The following is a 19,941-nucleotide window of genomic DNA, read 5'->3' as shown; positions in this document are numbered from 1 at the left end:
ATGGATGAATCTTAAAAACATTATGCTAAGTGCAAAAAGGCAGACACAGGCTGCATTTTGTATAATCCCATTTTTATGAAATGTCTAGAATACACAAATCTACATGAACAGAAAGTGAATTAGTGGTTTCCTAGGGTTAGGAGTCAGGTAGAAGGGGGAAAGAAATGAAGCTTGATATCTAATATGTACAAACGTTTTATTTTGGGTATGTTGAAAACATTCTAAAGTTGTATCATGGTGATGGTTATACAAGTCTGTGAATATGCTAAAGACGATTGAATTAGATACTTTCAATGGGTGAATTGTATGGCATGCGAATTACATCTCAATAAGGCTGTTTTTTTAAAATGAGTGAATTCTGTGGATTGTCTAAGATGCATATTATATTCAAATAGCTGAAAGCATAACAGTGAGGACTAAAAAACTATTGACCTTATGCTGCTTTACACTATGTACTTATGTTTGTACATAAGCGAAAAAGGGTGTGAGAAAAATGGCTTTTAGGTCACGAGGAATCTACGAAGATGACCAGCTATTTGTGGAGAATCTGAAGATAGGATTTTATGGAGGTATTTCCAGCAGACCATGCCTGAGAAATCTTTTAGGAGCTAAGCAAGCTATGAATAAATTTTCCGTTATATTCTTTCCTTCCTCCTCTCAAGTTGTTGATATTGACTTAAAATAATTTAGTGTTTCACATACAGTGTTGTTTCTAAAGTGCTTTGATCTAAACTGATTTATGTGTCATACTTTGTAACTTTTTGAATATAACTAGAAATATATAAATCAAAAATATATATTTGTGTGTATGCATGAATTTTCACATACGTATGTGTGTGATCCCTAATCACAGGTCTCAGTATTTTGCCACATAGATGAATGTGTCCTTTCAACTGTGTGTGTATCAATACACGCACTAAGCCTGAGTGAAAACAAATAGCGTGCTATTATTGCCTGATTCTTGCTTCATATTTAGGACCTAGTGACTGATGTTGGCAATGTAGAAATTTTTCTATCTCTTGTTAAAATTTTTCATGGAGAAGTATCATTTAAAAAGAAGGACAGTCACTCAGGGAGCTACTTTTTTGTGGTTAGAAATATGTTGGGGAGCAGGATATAGAGGAGAGGCAGAGATTCTAAGGCCAGCAGATTAGAACAAGATTACAGTAAGCAATTCTCAAAACTCTCAGTCCCTGGGGAGGCAAGGAGAGGACTGGTTGTCCTGAGCCAGCAGGCTTTGCTCATTTCTGAGAATCACTGGGACAACAGCTCTGGTTGGCAGAGGGCCACATGGTCCTTCAGCCAAAGTACACATAGCATGTGGTCCTCCCCATCTGTAACTCTAGAGTTTAGATCAACTGAACAAAAGGGTGATTTTGTAATGTCACCCTTCATCAGTCAGAACATTAGAAGATGTGATTATCAGTGGGAGTTTTTGGCTGACGTTTTATTGTAGGCAAACCAAGAGAAGTAAACCATTTCTGCACATGGATAAGAACATGTTGTTGAAGCACTTTCATCGAAATCAGCACTAATTAGAAATTCTTAGAACAGAACCTCACATCAGTTTATAGTCATCCACCATATAGATGAGGAAACCGAGGCCCAGAGTTGTTAAATAACTCAGCTGTGGTGTAGTGACATAATGTAGAACTGGTTCTAGTTCTACATTAGAACCAGCTGAATTATTTAGAACCCAGCTCCTCTTACTTTCAGACTAGTGGTTTTTCCATTTTACTGGTGTCCTTGGGTTTGGTTCAATATTTTCTGGGTTTTATTCTAAATCAAATGAGGTTGTATTTGCAATTGTGGCTGTTTGTCTTTGGTGCCTCGAGGTTTCATATTATGCAACTCTGGCAGCATTAAGTGAAGATTCTAATTTTTAAAAGTCCAGCATGAAGCAATAGAAATTGATAGCAAACTTCGGCCTTCTGGCCAAACATTTAAGAGGGGTTTCTTTATTATGTAAAGGGAAGAGGATAGATTATCTTTACTGATTTTTCTTATGCTTCAAATTTAGGCTCAGTTTTTCTGTTTTGATAGCCTTCTCTTATATTTCCTAACATCTTTCAAGACACTGGTTCAGTCTAATGAATTTACAACCCCTTGTAAAACCCCCACTGTGTTCATAATTGGGCATTCCTGTAGTAGGAACAATAGGAGAAAGAGCTATGTGATCTCCTGAGGTTTCTTCCAAAATGTCTCATTTGTAAGGTGGATGTAGTCCTGAGTCAGCATGAAATGGTGAGAAAAGCCTGGGTTTTGAAGTCTGGTTTTGAAACCTGGTTCCACCATTTGCTCGTTGGTAGACTTGGTCAGGTTATTTAAGCTTTCTGGGACTCATTTCTCAGTTTGTAAGCTGAGACTGGATAGTAATATAGGTCTGGCCTCTGCCATTGGGCTCTACTGACCTACCCACACATCACACAGCCTATGGGAGAGAATACCTAGCTATATTCACTTCACCTCCTACCCTCTTACGTTTTCACACCCTTGTTGCTTAGCCCTCTCTTTTTTCTATGTTTGCTTAACTTCTTTCCTTTTGGCTTTACCATTCATTATTGGACTCTGGGTTTGCTTCTCATGCTGGAAGACTGGTTTTGTTTCTCTAGTGTTTGGCTTTCAACCCACCCATAGGCATACTTTTATCACACCTTCTTCCTACATTTGCTCCTGACATTTCTGAGTGGTTACTCACCCATTCAAGGCCTAGCTCCAGGACCCCACCCTGGTACCTCCTGGCTTGGGCTTTCTACCAGTCTGCTCTAATCCATTCCAAAGCTTTCTGAGAGATATATGAGAAATAAAACAAGCCATGTTTATGAAGGGCTCATAGCATTGCCTGGCACAAACTATATGTGAAAATGCTAACTTTTACTTCTCAGGAGTGAGGATCATGGCCTCTAAGTATCAGAGATATGGCTGGTAGGAGTAGTAAGAAGTTAATGAGGAAGATGGACAATGATGTATCTTATTGCTCCTTCTGACTCATTTATTCTGATACCTGTTCTCCCCAAGATGATAAAAAGACATTACATACCCATTGCCCATCAACTGTACACTAGGGACGGGATTATACTTCCGTGCACATACTGCCTTTGTCCTCCCACAGTCCCTTTCATCTGAATTGTCTCCACAGTCATTTTCTCCATTGCATTCTAACTTTCTGGCAATGCAGCGGCCTAGTCAAGAAAAGCAAACATCATCATTGCAACAAATTATCATTTTAGAAAATATTTATTAATTTGAAACACAAATGCTTTAAGTTTCAAGGTGAAGTTGAAGGCAAGTCTTCACTATTTTTGATAGAGTTTTAGGAGCACATAAAAATGGAGTGATAAACTGATAAATTTCCACTTGTAAGATTAAAAGGGTTGCCACAGAATTATTTAGTTGCTATGGGCCGATTGTCTTTAAAAAGAGAAGTACACTTAGAATATCATTGCCATTACAGTGGGATGCTATAGAGATCATGTTCCATAGGAGAAAATTAACAGGAGGTTCAAAATTTTGTTTTGATCCAGGATGGGAGACTCAAGGTCATTGTTTTGATTTAAAAACCTGTAATTTTATAGACACACACACAGATGCACAGTCACGCACAATAACATGGTTGGATCTCTCAAATTTTATGTTGGGTGAAAAAAGCCAGACACGTGAGTCATGTCATGTGATTCCTTTATATAATGTCCACAAAGAAGGAGGGGGAACTAACTAGAAAGGAGGAGGGAACTTTTTAGGCTTATGGGAATTTTCTATATCTTGATATAGAAATCTGTATTTTCTATATCTTGACATAGGGTTGTTTACATGATTGTATAATTTGTCAAAGCAAAATCGCATACTTAGAATCACATTTTACTATGTATAATTAGTACAGATTTTATTAAATATATCTACTATGTATTCTACTATATATAATTACTATACATAATTGTTTTACTGCATATAATTTGCTGTATCTATTTTTTGGACAAGTTAAGTGTCTAAATACTACAGTAGCAAGTTGAGTGAGCAAATTTAGAAAATGGTACAAATTCAATGTACCCAAATAATTACCTTCCGTTTTTGACTTACTGAATTTCATAAGGATCCTTGGAATCAGTGTATAACTATATATTACAGAAATTGAAATACTTATGTGCAATGACAGATATCTCCTCTCCTGCCTTTTACCTTCTTGCCTGTAGTCAATGATGTTGGCATCTGTACCCATATGTACAGGTCCAACTGACAATGATTAAAGGTTTTACTTGAGATTATCTGGTGGATTATTTTAAGATGTGATTAGCATCTCACTACAATTGTGCATGACTATTTTGACTAAAATGCTCGGCAAAATTGGGCATTCTGTTGAATTAATTCTTTTTTAATTAATAGCGGGTTCCCAAGAAAGTACTTGGTTTCAACTTTTTGGTTAGTAATCTTCACTTAGAAGGTAGAGTGTAATTAAAATAATTACATCTTCCATTTTGCATTATGTCAGGACTATTATTATAAAGAATTATAGCTACGAGAACCATAATCACACAGGACTGAAAATACAGATTGAATTGAATGTCTGTTCATCCCATGACTTAACCTGAAAGATGCTCTATTTTTAAACAGTGCATTTCTAGCTTTTTTTTTGTTTTGTGTTGTTTTCAGAGCAGAAGAGAATGGGCATTTAGGTTGAAATAGAGAGGCTATTTGTTAAAATATGAATCTATACATATTACATTTTTAAAAAAGTTTTGCAGCACACTAACATGGCACATGTATACATATGTAACAAACCTGCACGTTGTGCACATGTACCCTAGAACTTAAAGTATAATAATAATAAAAAAAAGACAAAAAAAAGTTTTGAACCTAGCACTTAAAATTTAAGCAAAGGTTTATTTTTGATATGGTTACACTAAAATCACATTTTATTAGACAGAAAGAGGGATACACATGTATAATATAGTTCTCATTAGCTTAGTTTTGTGAGTAGAGTACCAGATTTGTGAGAATAAAGAAAGTCTATTCATTTAGTACTTATAGTGATATCTTAGAGAGTCCATTAGCAAGGGCAGGGATGAAGGGAAGAGGATACCTCTTGAGTGATGTTTAGGAATAGGCCTGACGTGTCATGGTTGAGAATGGTTTCAGGCCATAAAAACTCTATGGAATAGAAAGCATAAGGGGAGAGATATTGTAAGCCATAAATATATTCTATACCAAAGAAGGAATGAGAAATTAAAGGATAGTTTGAATATTGCAGGATTTGCAGAAGTCAGCATGCTTAGCCAGCACATGCATATATACATTTGTACTTGGAACCATGCAATCACTTAGAAATTGCACGTTTTTCCTATCCATTGGAAGTGATTTGTGTCACTGTAATACTGTATTATTTTTTAAAACCAGCTGCAAATTCTCTAACCTTTTATGCTTAAAATTAGGGCTCTGAAAGAAGAGTTGGTATATTGCATGGGAATTAACCTAAAGGGTAATTCTTAAAAATCCATGTATATATCAAAATAATCCATTTAGTCTTGGGGACTCTTGGGAGACTCTGAACATCAGTCATAATGGAGGAAAGGCAAGATGGTCAATCTTTTCAGGAGAGATAGTTCTTTGTTAATTGAGGGCCAAGTATCATCTTGAGTCAGAAAAACAATCATTCATAAACCTCTTATTCCCATTGACAGTGGCATTAGTAGACGCAAAAGCAAAAGGAGAGCAAAATAGTATACCATCTTCAATGGAATATTTGACAACCAAAAGCCTATGGCATCACCCAGTCAGAATGTATGCCAACTATATCTGTGCCAGGGATTTACCAATCAGTTCCTGGATCATGAAAATATCTAGGGACTTTGGGCTCCGGAAAGCAGGGCATGGGTTACTCAGGGAGTACGGAGTAGCAGCTGCTTACCAATCATTACAGACACGTCTTCATAATACAGTTATTTGAAAATCAGTGGTTATGGACATAACTGTTGATGAACTGGTGATCAGCTGTGCTTACATTGCTAACCTTTCTAAAATTGTTCATTATAAATTGGTGACCCATTGATGCATCTCAAGGCTTCTCAAACTTTGAGAATTTTTGGCCTGAATGCAGCTCTTTTGTAATTTTTCATAGATTTATCATCTACTGAATAAAAGAGTCTTTTTTGCTTATATGTGGTAAAAACCATCTTTCAAGCTTCAAACAGTTATACTTCAGTTCTAGATCTTGATTTTGACACTCTGGATATAATGATCAGGTCTGTATTACCCTCAGCCATTGTCATCGGGATTTTGCTCTGATTTCCTCTGTTGTCAATTTGTGACATGACCTTATTTATATAAACACAAAGTGTATCTCCCCACCCAAATCTCACTCTCATATTCCAGGTTTGGGGTGGAGGTGGATAGAGGAAAACCCTGACCCCAGCATTCCTGTCTGACATTCAGAAAAAGCTGGCAAAGCTGAGGGCAGGAGGCAGGGAGTAAGAGGGGAAAACATGGGTTCCAAGGTCTTGGGTCAATTTTCTATGGAATTGGAAATTTGCTATCTAGTTATAAATACTTCACTTTTCAGGATATCTCAGAGCACACAGAAATGATAGACATTTCATTCATCTGAAATTTAATTTTATTGTAACTTTAAGTTGACTGTTTAGATAGGAGGTCAATGAACTACGGCCTGTGGGCTAAAACTAACCTGAACTATGGCCACCTGCTTTTGTAAAGAAAATTTTATCGAAACACAGCCATGCTCATTTGTGTATGTGCTTTTGACTTACTCGTTTGGAATTAATTTTAGAGCCAGTCAAGAAAGTTTTGTACATCATCTCTAGTCATCTTCCACCATGATATTTTAATATTCTTGTCACAATAAATTATATTAAAAATCTTTTAAAATATGTGATTTCTTTTAAAATTATCCTGATTATAGATTTGTGCATATCAGGTAAGTGGTCAAAATGGTATAACTGAAAAGCCATAATTTTACAGTGGAATATCTTGGAAATTGGCAGCGTAACACTCCATTACACTCTGCTTAAAACGTGGTGGGATTTCTCTGTGATGGATTCTACTGTTAGTCAATTGGAGTAACTTTGATTTAGTTAAGTTGTTTTTAGTGCGGACTGAACATTTCACAAAAATACATTACCACTGTCACAGCGAAATTTATTCTTGCAGTCAGCCTCTTCAATTTTGCAGAGCTTAGATGGAATGCATGGCTGAAAGACTACCAGAGGCTCAGTGCATGGCTGTCCCCCAAACTGACTGGGACGCAAGACAGATCTAACTTTAGACTGAAAGGAAAGAAGAGAAAGATAAAACTCTGAGACAGGGTCAAGGTCAAAATGTATCTAAGAAAACTGGGCTTCTCAGTCACAATAGTGATTTTTCTTATAGTAACCTTTCTTAAATTTTACTAATGATTCTTCAAATTCCATTATTATGCTCCCTTAGGGAAGTAACCACCTCTGTGGGCCTCTGTTTCCCAACCAGTAAAATGAGGAAGTGAGTCAAAAAGGTTTCTAAGGCTTCTTATAACTCTGAAACCATATGGGTTATACATTTTCAAAATAAAATGCATAAATGTTTGCTGAGAGTCTCTTGAGTACAGTAAATTCCTCTAGGCCATAACAGTAGCCTTTCCTAGATCTTAAAGATAATGTCAAGGGATAAATGTGAAATAATTTTGAGGTTCTTTTGCATAAGAAAGTCCCTGTGAAAGCCAATGCTAATGTAGTCTACACTTTAAAAAGATTTTAAATGGTAAGTAAAAAAATGGTGAGTCAAGGGAGAATAGAAATATGATAGGACTAAAAAGTACTGACTTTGAAGTCAGAAAAATTCAATTTATTAATTAATGGGTGTATTCTTGGGCAAATTGCTTAACCCCAAATGAGCAATAACTTTTTCATCTGTAAAATGGTTAGAGAAACCCAATATGATGTGAAGTTTGAATAAGATGACACATGAAAGGGAGCTAGAACAGTTCCTGTTAGAAAGTAGGTGTTCCACAGATGAGTTTCTTTTTCTTCCCTGCTATGTAAACGCTCAGCACAACCCTGACTGTGGTTCACATTGGCCAATGCCCTTACAGGAATGAGCGTGTGGTGGGTAAATATTCCAATCAGGAACAATAAACAAATTGAGGGACTGCTGTGAGGAGAGGGAATGTAGAGGAAGGGCAAGGAGTCAAGGTTTTGATTCATTTCCCTCATTTCTGTCTGGTTTAAAACCTTGGCCTGAAACCCAGTTTTTTTTGTTTTGTTTTGTTTTGTTTAGTACGAGTTGAGCATACCTAGTCTGAAAACCCAAAATCCAAAATGCTCCAAAATCTAAAAATTTTTGAGTGCCAACATGATGCCACAGTGGAGTATTGTATATGTAAATACTTATCATAAATTTGTTTCATGAACAAAATTATAAAAAATATTGTATAAAATTATCTTCAGGCTATATGTATAAGGTATATATGAAACATAAATGAATTTCATGTTTAGACTGTGTCCCATGCCCAAGCTACAACATTATGTATATGCAAATATTTCAGAATTCAAAAAACATCCAAAATCCAAAACACTTCTGATACTAACATTTCAGATAAGGATTACTCAATCTGTATACACTTTTGCTTTCAGAATTCTCAGAAGGCACAGGTAGTAGAATTCAGAACTGTGTAAGTACAATACCAATACTGGGAGCAAAATTTCCTTTTTGTGTTCATATGACAGTAAAATACATAAATAAATAAATCCCCTCTTCCCCCCACAAAAGTGTTAAATGGAATTTTCCCTCAATGGAAGCTAGGACAATTGATTTTCAGAAATTGAAGTAATTCAGCATTACTGTGCTGTTAAGCGTGTCAGGGAATCAGAGCCCTCTACTGTGACTTGTATTTCCTGGAAATGCCCATGATTGCCTACCTGTTTTTCAACACAAGGGTCACAGTCTGACCATGGTCCAAAATCTCCCAGGAGGCAGTTGATGGGGCAACTTTGCCAGTTACATTCTCTAGTCTCCTGCTTGCTGCAAATCTGTTCACAAAAGTTTTCCTGGTAGTACTTATCTACTACTATTTGTCTGTAACAGTGAAGAAAAAGTTGCTTAGAATGAGTGTATTCACCATACATCCTGCTCCATAATCAAAGTATCATTGAGCATTAACTACAATAAATAGAAAAGAAAGAAAATTTTCATGGAAAAATTAGGCAGGTTGGCATATATGCAGTTCTTGTCACTTAATAGAACTCAGGACATACTTTGTGAGACTCAGTATAAAATGAAAATAGGAAACCTCTTGCTCAAAACTAAGAACTTCAGGGCAGCAATGGCAGATCATTAAGCCAAGCACAAAGCCCTTCTAAGTGTGGGACCTGTGTGACTGCACATGTTACACTGTGAAGCCAGCCATGCTGGAGCTCCTCGAATGGACTGGAAGGCAAGGAAAGATGAAAGGAGAGAAATATCCTGCAAATTGCTTTGAGGAGGACAATACAGGGTGCTGTAAGGCTAAAGATTCAAAGAGAAATTGACATGAGAGAAACATCCTGAATAATTCACATGAAATCTCCAGGTAACAGAGGGAAGGGAATTTGGAGGAAGTGACATGTGCAAAGATTTGAGGTAGAAGAGAGCATGTCCAGGTAGCTCTCCAGGGAGGAGCTTGTGTGACTGGCCAGGAATATTTGCTGTTCTTTGTAGGCAGCAGGGAGCTACTGAGGAATATTGTAACAAATCTGTTTTCACATATGTAGTAGATAGTTTATCGGGGAAGTCAATCGGTAAGTTTAATGAGATTCACACTACATATGTAAACATAATTTTCTAAAATAAGGATCCTAAAAGATTCTGTAATGGTGAAAACACATTAAATGTATGTTTTTCTCTCCTAACATGTGAGCAACTCCATGGTACAGAAACATTTAACAGAGTTAAAGAAACTGTGGGGGATGAGAAGTCTGAATTGGTGAAAAGACTGAATTATTAAATGTTATCAAGAAAGAACAGTTTTATTGCCATTTTGTATATGCCAACAATCAAGCTAATAGCTAGCAGTTCTGCTCAATTGAGGTCCTGTTAGATTTGATTTAATGAGTAGAAAATTCTCTATAATTAACTCACTAACTGTAGGGAAGCAGAGTTGTATGCTGATTGAAAAAAAGCTTGGGTAGTGATTCTAAGCAAGTTGAATAGTCAACTGAAAGTGTTGCATGAATTCTTAATTAAATTTCTTTGAAACCCTTCGTTTTTGTAGAGAGAACAAACGTAGACTTCCTTTCAACCTCATAAGAAAAAAACTTCAAATTTCCTCCAAATTTGTAAGTTCTTACTTTGAGATATATATATATATATATATATATTATATATATGTTTTTTTCCCCCATTGCTTAGTGTGGCACTTCTGATGTTGCTGACTTCATCCTCCAGTCCTTCCAGGGCACAAAGAAAAGCTACAAAGCTCACACCCACCTGTGTCTGCTCTGGGTTCCAGAATTGCAGGTTTTTGAGCAGCTGGACCACTGACTCCATGGGTAGTGATCACAGAAGCAGGCTTGGCCCTTGTTGATCAGAGCACTCAGCAGGATGAAGTACAAGATGGAGTGTCTGGCCATGCTTGGAGAGCCTCCAGGCCCTAAAATGAAAGAATATATACCACATATCAAATGCTTTTTTGAGGGTAAACCTTCACAAGTCATCCTGAGTCACAGATTCAAATGTGATTTTAGAAAATATATGCATTTTTCTGCCTTCCTTAAGACAAGTCAACACTTACAAATTCACATGCTCATGAGTACAAATCCTATTTTTAAAGATTTTTAGTGTGGAGATTACCATAGGCACAACCTACAGTACTAGTAAGTTTCTTCAAACGGTTAGTGATAGGCTACAAGACAAAGTATGTAGCATGTATTTGTAATCCATTTCATTCCAAAAAGTATTTTAGACTTACACAATCTTATCCTTCTCAAAACACCTGCTCCTTTTGTGTGGGCAATAGCTTCAAGTACATTTCAGCTGTTCCTACTTTTCTGGGACTGGGAAAGAAGTTTGGATCATTCTTCTGGATGCTCTTTTTCATTTCCTGACATGCTGGAAACCTGCTAAAGAGAATGTTCACTGACTCCATATAGAGCCAGAGAAATAAGAGCTGGAAAGGGTCTTTGAAACCTCCAAGTCAAACTCCTTCATTTTATGGAGATAAAATGAGGCTCAAGGCAGTGCAATAGTGTTGAGGCTGCAGGTCAAGTAGGAGCTCATGAACCCTGGTTCTTGAACGAGGTGTAGCCCTTCACTGAGTTTCTAACAATCCTAAGTACTGTGTTACTGGAGCATCAAGATGGCTGGAGCTCCACCACTCAGACCACAAGAGGTTGAACAGAAAAATCTTTGACCAGTGGTTCCCATTTATGGTCTTGAAGATCCATGAGTTACTTGCAAAACCATACCCACTCCCCGTTATTTCCAGTTTGATCGTTATATCCCTAATGAAACATGCAACATGATTATATATGTATATGTCAATAATTCTGCTGTAATTAATAAAGTAGTAACTTTTACTTTAAAGAGTCAAATACCATTCACCTAATTTTTCTGTCTCAGTTTCACTATCTATAAAATAAGAGTAATACCTACCTCATAAAGCTTTTGTTAGGATTAAGTAAGAAGGTTCATGTAAAATGCTTAGAACAATTATTGGCATAGAATCATTACTCAATAAATACTAGCTTTTCAAATTAGTAATAACTTTAAGAATGTTACAGATTTAATAGTAGCTGTTGGTCACATATTTTTAATAGATATTTCCAAATTGCCCTGATAAAATATGGCTCTCTCATGTCTCAGAGGATGAGTTTCTGATTATATTCGTGTGTGGTTAGTTTATGTTTCTTAGTTTTGATGAAAGGATATCTCAGTAAAAATAAATGGGGTTCATCATTTGATAAATCTTGGTTTAAGCCAAGAGCTTGAGATCAGATATAAAAATTGTTTCTTCAGTATGTTCAGAAACTAAGGTATTTCTTGTTAATAAATCAGTAAGCTTTTTAAACTCTTCTACAAGCTCAAAGAAAAATGTCAGAATAAAAGCAACCAAATCCATTGACATATGGCTGAATATGTCTTTCAATTTAAGATGGAATGAACATGCATTTGAGTATTCATTGTGTGCTGCTAGGCATTGAATGAGACACAAAGAAATAGAAGCCTTTATCACTGTCTGGGAGGGTAGACAGAAATTGAAAATACTACCTATGTTTTTTACCCAAGCTTTTTACTCCAACTCATAGATATGCTGCTATAGCCCTAGACTATTTCAGTCATAAAAATGAGGGGCTTGGCCGGGCGCGGTGGCTCAAGCCTGTAATCCCAGCACTTTGGGAGGCCGAGACGGGCGGATCACGAGGTCAGGATATCGAGACCATCCTGGCTAACACAGTGAAACCCCGTCTCTACTAAAAATACAAAAACTTAGCCGGGCGAGGTGGCAGGCGCCTGTAGTCCCAGCTACTCGGGAGGCTGAGGCAGGAGAATGGCATAAACCCGGGAGGCGGAGCTTGCAGTGAGCTGAGATCCGGCCACTGCACTCCAGCCTGGGTGACAGAGCGAGACTCCGTCTCAAAAAAAAAAAAAAAAAAAAAAAAAAAAAAAGAAGGGCTTTTGGGCATTATTCAAGATGGCCGAATAGGAACAGCTCCAGTCTACAGCGCCCAGCATGAGTGACACAGAAGACAGGTAATTTTTGCATTTCCAACTGAGGTACCAGGTTCATCTCACTGGGGCTTGTCGGACAGTGGGTGAAGTCCACAGAGTGTGAGCCGAAGCAGGGCAGGGCATTGCCTCACCCGGGAAGTGCAAGGGGTTGGGGAATTCCCTTTCCTAGCCAAGGGAAGCCGTGGGAGATGGTACCTGGAAAATTGGGACACTCCCACCCTAATACTGCACTTTTCCAATGGTCTTAGCTAATGGCACACTAGGAGATTATATCCCATGCCTGGCTCAGATGATCCCACACCCATGGAGCCTTGCTCACTGCTAGCACAGCAGTCTGAGATCGAACTGCAAGGCAGCAGTGAGGCTGAAGGAGGAGCGTCCACCATTGCTGAAGCTTGAGTAGGAAAACAAAGTGTCTGGGAAGCTCAAACTGAGTGGAGCCCACCGCAGCTTAAGGAGGCCTGCCTGCCTCTGTAGACTCCACCTCTGGGAGCAGGGCTTAACTGAACAAAAAGCAGCAGAAACTTCTGCAGACTTAAACGTCCCTGTCTGACAGTTTTGAAGAGAGTAGTGGTTCTCCCAGCATGGAGTTTGAGATCTGAGAATGGACAGACTGCCTCCTCAATTGGGTCCCTGACCCCCAAGTAGCCTAACTGGGAGACACCACCTCCCAGTAGGGGCCAACGGACACCTCATACAGCCAGGTGTGCCTCTGAGACGAAGCTTCCAGAGGAACAATCAGGCAGCAACATTTGCTGTTCTGCAATATGTGCTGTTCTAAAGCCTCCACTGGTGATACCCAGGCAAACAGGGTCTGGAGTGGACATCCAGCAAACTCCAACAGACCTGCAGCTGAGGGTCCTAACTGTTAGGAGGAAAACTAACAAACAGAAAGAACATCCACACCAAAACCCCATCTGTACATCACCACCATCAACAACCAAAGGTAGATAAAACCATGAAGATGGGGAGAAACCAGAGCAGAAAAGCTGAAAATTCTAAAAATCAGAGCACTTCTGCTCCTCCAAAGGAATGTAGCTCCTCACCATCAATGGAACAAAGCTGGATGGAGAATGACTTTGACAAGTTGAGAGACGAAGGCTTCAGATGATCGGTAATAACAAACTTCTCTGAGCTAAAGGAGGATGTTCGAACCCATCGCTAAAAACCTTGAAAAAAGATTAGACGAATGGCTAACTAGAATAAACAGCGTAGAGAAGACATTAAATGACCTGATGGAGCTGAAAACCATGGCACGAGAACTACGTGATGCATGCACAAGCTTCAACAGCTGATTCGATCAAGTGGAAGAAAGGGTTTCAGTGATTGAAGAGCAAATGAATGAAATGGAGCAAGAAGAGAAGTTTAGAGAAAAAAGAGTAAAAAGAAATGAACAAAGCCTACAAGAAATATGGGACTATGTGAAAAGACCAAATCTATGTCTGATTGGTGTACCTGAGGGAGAATGGAACCAAGTTGGAAAACACTCTGCAGGATATTACCCAGGAGAACTTCCCCAACCTACCAAGGCAGGCCAACGTTCAAATTCAGGAAATACAGAGAATGCCACAAAGATACTCCTCAAGAAGAGCAAGTCCAAGACACATAATTGTCAAATTGACCAAAGTTGAAATGAAGGAAAAAATATTAAGGGCAGCCAGAGAGAAAGGTCAGGTTACTTACAAAAGAAAGCCCATCAGACTAATAGCGGATGTCTCAGCAGAAACTATACAAGCCAGAAGAGAGTAGGGGCCAATATTCAACATTCTTAAAGAAAAGAATTTTCAACCCAGAATTTCATATCCAGCCAAACTAAGCTTCATAAGTGAAGGAGAAATAAAATACTTCAGAGACAAGCAAATGCTGAGAGATTTTTGTCACCACCATGCCTGCCTTACAAGAGCTCCTGAAGGAAGCACTAAACATGGACAGGAACAACCGGAATCAGCCACTGCAAAAACATGACAAATTGTAAAGACCATTGATGCTAGGAAGAAACTGCATCAACTAATGGGCAAAATAACCAGCTAACATCATAATGACAGGATCAAATTCACAGATAATATTAACCTTAAATGTAAATGGGCTAAATACTCCAATTAAAAGACACAGACTGGTAAATTGGATAGAGTCAAGACCCATCAGTTTGCTGTATTCAACAGACCCATCTCACTTGCAGAGACGCACATAGGCTCAAAATAAAGGAAGGGAGGAAGATCTACCAAGCAAATGGAAAACAAAAAAGCAGGGGTTGCAATCCTAGTCTCTGATGAAACAGACTTTAAGCTAACAATTACACCAATAACAGACAAACAGAGAGCCAAATCATGAGTGAACTCCCATTCACAATTGCTTCAAAGAGAATAAAATACCTAGGAATTCAACTGACAAGAGATGTGAAGGACCTCTTCAAGGAGAACTACAAACCACTGTTCAATGAAATAAAAGAAGACACAAACAAATCGAAGAATATGCCATGCTCATGGATAGGAAGAATCAATATTGTGAAAATGGCCATACTGCCCAAGGTGATTTATAGATTCAATGCCATCCCTATCAAGCTACCAATGACTTTCTTCACAGAATTGGAAAAAAACTACTTTAAAGTTCATATGCAACCAAAAAAGAGCCCATATTGCCAAGACAATCCTAAGCCAAAAGAACAAAGCTGGAGCCATCACACTACCTGACTTCAAACTATGCTACAAGGCTACAGCAACCAAAACAGCATGGTACTGGTACCAAAACAGAGATATAGACCAATGGAACAGAACAGAGCCCTCAGAAATAATATCACACATCTACAACCATCTTATCGTTGACAAACCTGACAAAAACAAGAAATGGGGAAAGGATTCCCCATTTAATAAATGGTGTTGGGAAAACTGGCTAGCCATATGTAGAAAGCTGAAACTGGATCCCTTCCTTACACCTTATACAAAAATTAATTCAAGATGGATTAAAGACTTACATGTTAGCCCTAAAACCATAAAACCCCTAGAAGAAAACCTAGGCAATACCATTCAGGCCATAGGCATGGGCAAGGACTTCATGACTTAAACACCAAAAGCAATGGCAACAAAAACCAAAATTGACAAATGGAATCTAATTAAACTAAAGAGCTTCTGAACAGCAATTGAAACTACCATCAGAGTGAACAGGCAACCTGCAGGATGGGAGAAAATTTTTACAATCTACCCAACTGACAAAGATTATCTAATATCTAGAACCTACAAAGAACTTAAACAAATTTACAAGAAAAAATAAAACAACTCCATCAAAAATTGGGCAAGTATCTGAACAGACACTTCTCAAAAGAAGACATTTATGCACCCAGCAGACACGTGAAAAAATGGTCATCATCACTGGCCATCAGAGAAACAAAAATCAAAACCATAATGAGACACCATCTCACACCAGTTAGAATGGCAATCATTAGAAAGTCAGGAAATAACAGGTGCTGAACAAGATGTGGAGAAATGGGAACACTTTTACACTGTTGGTGGAACTGTAAACTAGTTCAACCATTGTGGAAAACAGTGTGGCGATTCCTCAAGGATCTAGAACTAGAAATAGCATTTGACCCAGTCATCCCGTAACTGGGTATATACCCAACGGATTATAAATCATGCTCCTATAATGACACATGCACACATATGTTTATTGTGGCACTATTCACAATAGCAAAGATGTGGTACCAACCCAAATGTCCGTTAATGATAGACTGGATTAAGAAAATGTGGCACACATACACCATGGAATACTATGCAGCCAAAAAAAGGGATGGAACTGGAAACCATTATTCTGAGCAAACTATCGCAAGGATACAAAACCAAACACCACATGTTCTCACTCATAGGTGGGAACTGAACAATGAGAACACTTGGACACAGGGCGGGGAACATCACACACTGAGGCCTGTCGTGGGGTGGGGGGAAGGGGGAGGGATAGCATTAGGTGATATACCTAATGTAAATGACGAATTAATGGGTGAAGCCTACCAACATGGTACATATATACATATGTAACAAACCTGCACATGTACCCTAGAACTTAAAGTATAATAAAAAAAAAAATGAGGGGCTTTTTTTCCCACTCCACTTGCAAGGTGATTCTAGTTCACCCGTAAGTAACTCGCATTTCCTGGTTTTCCACAGCAACACAGAATCACACGGTATTGGGACAAGAATAGCCAGATAGAATTTAGGTTTTGATCAGACATATGATGTGAGTCCCAAACATCCAACCCGAGTTCAAGATTGGGTGGTGTTTCACTGGCTTCAGGGCCCTTGGGAGCTGAGGCTCCCAAATAATGTGAAGCTTTCCTTTCAACCACTAGATAGACTAGAGAAACCACCTCCCTATACCCTTCACCCTTGCTCCCCACTGCCAAAATTGGAATCTTCTCATACAGGGATCTTTTCAGCAAGAAAAACTAAATAGATACTTTTTTGTCTAATTTTTTTTTTTCTTTTTAGATGTTGGATGAGACAGATATCTTCCAGAATATTTCTCTCAATTGTGGAGAAAACAAATTCTTAAAGCCTCTTGTGAAATTTTCATGTAAATAATTTGGAGAAGTTAAATTGCAAGAGATTATTAGTTCTCAGTTCTCAGCAGACACTATGTTTTAACTTCCAAAAGCTTGAAATGTATGGGTGAGTTTTATTCCAATTATCATCAAAAACTGCAAAAACAGAACCCTTATAAAATATTCTGATCTCTCTTTAAGCTGTAACTGTTTTGAGGCAATATGGAGCCTAATATAAGATGGAAACATTAAAACTTATTTGATGAGGTACTAATGAAAGAGCTAATTGGTAGCTTTTCTTTTTTAATATTCTATTGTTAGGAAGAAAAACTGTTTTATGTTAAAACAATTTTATTTTTATTTATTTATTTTTTTGAGACAGAGTTATGTTCTGTCACCCAGGCTGGAGCACAATGGCGTGATCTCAGCTCACTGCAACCTCAGCCTCCTGGGTTCAAGCAATTCTCTGACTCAGTCTCTCAAGTAGCTGGGATTACAGGCACCTGCCACCATGCCCAGCTATTTTTTGTATTTTTAGTGGACTTGGGGTTTCACCACTTTGGCCAGGCTGGTCTTGAACTCCTGACCTCGTGATCCACCTGCCTCAGCCTCCCAAAGTGGTGGGATTACAAGCCACCATGCCCAGCAACAATTTTTATTCAAATGAAAATAATTACTTCTCTGAACTTTTTTGTTATGATGACTTAGCATATCGTATCATATGGTTTCTTATTTATTAATTTCCACATCTCCAGGCATTTTGGAGGTATCTAAAATTACATGCAGGCATTTTACCCATTACTACACAATTTTCATACAAACATAGAATAAAAGAATGTTCAGTGAATAGAGGAAGATAGGAAAAAGTCTTCCAATTCAGTGCCATGGTAGAAGAGCAGAAATTCTGCATTTCTCTCATAGTTGCCATACTCTCTTGAGTTTTCCAAAAATCAGTGATCCCATTGAACCATTGATGATAGCTTTATGAGCATTTAGAGAATTTCAATTAAAATGAAGCCCATCTTATTCTAACCTGTCACCTACTAATGTATTTCACTCACATGAACCATTTGTCTGCAAGGCAGTTCAGCATATCTTACCCAACAGATTTCAGAGGATGCTCTAGTTTATCCCCAACTATAGATTCTTGCTTGACATCTCCATTTACACGTACTAAATTTCTTATTTCTTCTTACTTTTTTTGTTTTTGTGCATGCCCAGAGGCTCAAGAAAGGATATTTACTATAGCCAAGGTAAGCTGGGTGGTCCAGGCACATGACTGACCTTGGCTAAAGAGTATGTTTGCTTTACTTTTAACTAATTTAACTCCTAGAGAAACTTGATCTCAAATGTCCTCTGGAATGACATTTGTTTAAAAAACATGACCTCTGATTCTTTTCAGATTTAAGCAAAGCGATTATAAAAAACAAAGACAAAGAAATGGTTATAGTCTGAGTTATGTATTTTTATGAATGGTAATTTTGTTGGAAACATGATTAACAATTTTGAAATATTAAGATTGAAAATGAAATCATCATATTACTCACGTTTAAGGAGAGTTTGTGGTGTCCTCGGACCTAACCTGTAAATTATTTAGGAAAAAATAGATATGCACAATGAAGAGGGTATATATGTTAATCCAAACAAAGCTTCTTTTCTTATTGCTAGCTAACACAAGGTAATGCTGTCATATCCCAGAGGCCTAGCAACACCTAGAGTGTTGTCAAAATAAATGTTCTCTGGAACTTGAACTTTGCAAATGATTACACCAATCAGCAGTAACCCTGAAACCCTGGGTGTTGGATGTTACACAGAGTCTTGAATTTTCAGGGAGTTTTCAAGTCAAGGGTTACTGTAGTAGCTATTGCTACTGCATAGAAATCTCTCAATTTTAAAGAATCCTTTAGATTAATTACTTAAAATTGCTGCCCCCCTTAGGAATGTATAGATTCTTAGTTTTTGATTATAGAATATTTATTGGTAACTATTTAAGAAATGTTATTTGTAGACAATGTGATTGTGTATGTAGAAAATTCAAAAGGATCTACAAACATTAGAATTAATAAATGAATTTGGTATGATTTATCTACACAAGTTTATTATAGGAAAAAGTGTTTCTATATGCCAGCAAAACCAAACAGAAAATTTAATTTGGAAAGAATTAAAATAGCAATGATCGAATGGGCTCTTTATATGTAATGATGATTATGCTTCTCTGAAATGGTTGCAATATAACTTGAGATTGACTAAAATGGATTTCATCCTAAGGTGAAGCAGAACAAAATAGTGCAATAGAAAAGAAAAAACTATAGAGAATGAGAATGTGGATACATGTTCTGGTCTTGTTTCTGCACTGAGCAGCTACCAGCTATGCGAGCTTCAATAAATCACTTTACCTCATTGGAACACTGATCCCTCATTTGTAAAATAAGTGCTTTTCAAACTTTTTTCAAATCAGTAGAAAACAGCTAAAACAAATATTCCTTAGACAACTTGAATTTTTATCACATGGTGGGAAATGATGATCTCAGCAAGTCTACAGATTACTTGAAGCATAGCTGGGAAACCACCACTCAAAGGTCATATACTTTAACATACATGGTAGTAACTTTCCCAAGGACAGAGTGAGTCAGAACCAGAAAACAGACTATCTGATTTCCAGTCTTTTTTTTTAACTCTCTTATACTACATTGAGACTTTAAAGATTGAAATTTGAGCCTAAA

The 19,941-nt window shown here is 37.7% G+C and overlaps 1 protein-coding gene across 3 annotated transcripts in view; it reads right to left on the bottom strand.

Annotated features, from left to right (window-relative positions):
- The window catches only part of LOC105487447 (complement C6), a 75,998-nt gene extending 57,056 nt beyond the window's left edge, over positions 1-18,942 (bottom strand). Inside the window, exons 1-5 of one of the 3 annotated variants that reach the window (XM_011750895.2) lie at positions 18,766-18,942; positions 10,447-10,609; positions 8,901-9,057; positions 7,130-7,274; positions 3,041-3,182 (exon numbers count right to left, since the gene is read on the bottom strand). In XM_011750895.2, coding sequence (XP_011749197.2) covers positions 3,041-3,182; positions 7,130-7,274; positions 8,901-9,057; positions 10,447-10,589 — 587 coding nt within the window. In that variant the 5' untranslated portion in view covers positions 10,590-10,609; positions 18,766-18,942. Of the gene's footprint in view, positions 1-3,040; positions 3,183-7,129; positions 7,275-8,900; positions 9,058-10,446; positions 10,610-10,927; positions 11,056-18,318; positions 18,445-18,765 lie in introns of those variants that run through there. The other 2 variants (XM_011750896.3, XM_011750897.3) reach the window with 2 other exon arrangements.
- Between the last annotated feature and the right edge of the window lie 999 nt (positions 18,943-19,941).

This window comes from Macaca nemestrina, chromosome 6, assembly GCF_043159975.1.
Source record: "Macaca nemestrina isolate mMacNem1 chromosome 6, mMacNem.hap1, whole genome shotgun sequence".
NCBI classification, from domain to species: domain Eukaryota; kingdom Metazoa; phylum Chordata; class Mammalia; order Primates; family Cercopithecidae; genus Macaca; species Macaca nemestrina.
This window is presented reverse-complemented; position numbering and strand designations above follow the sequence as displayed.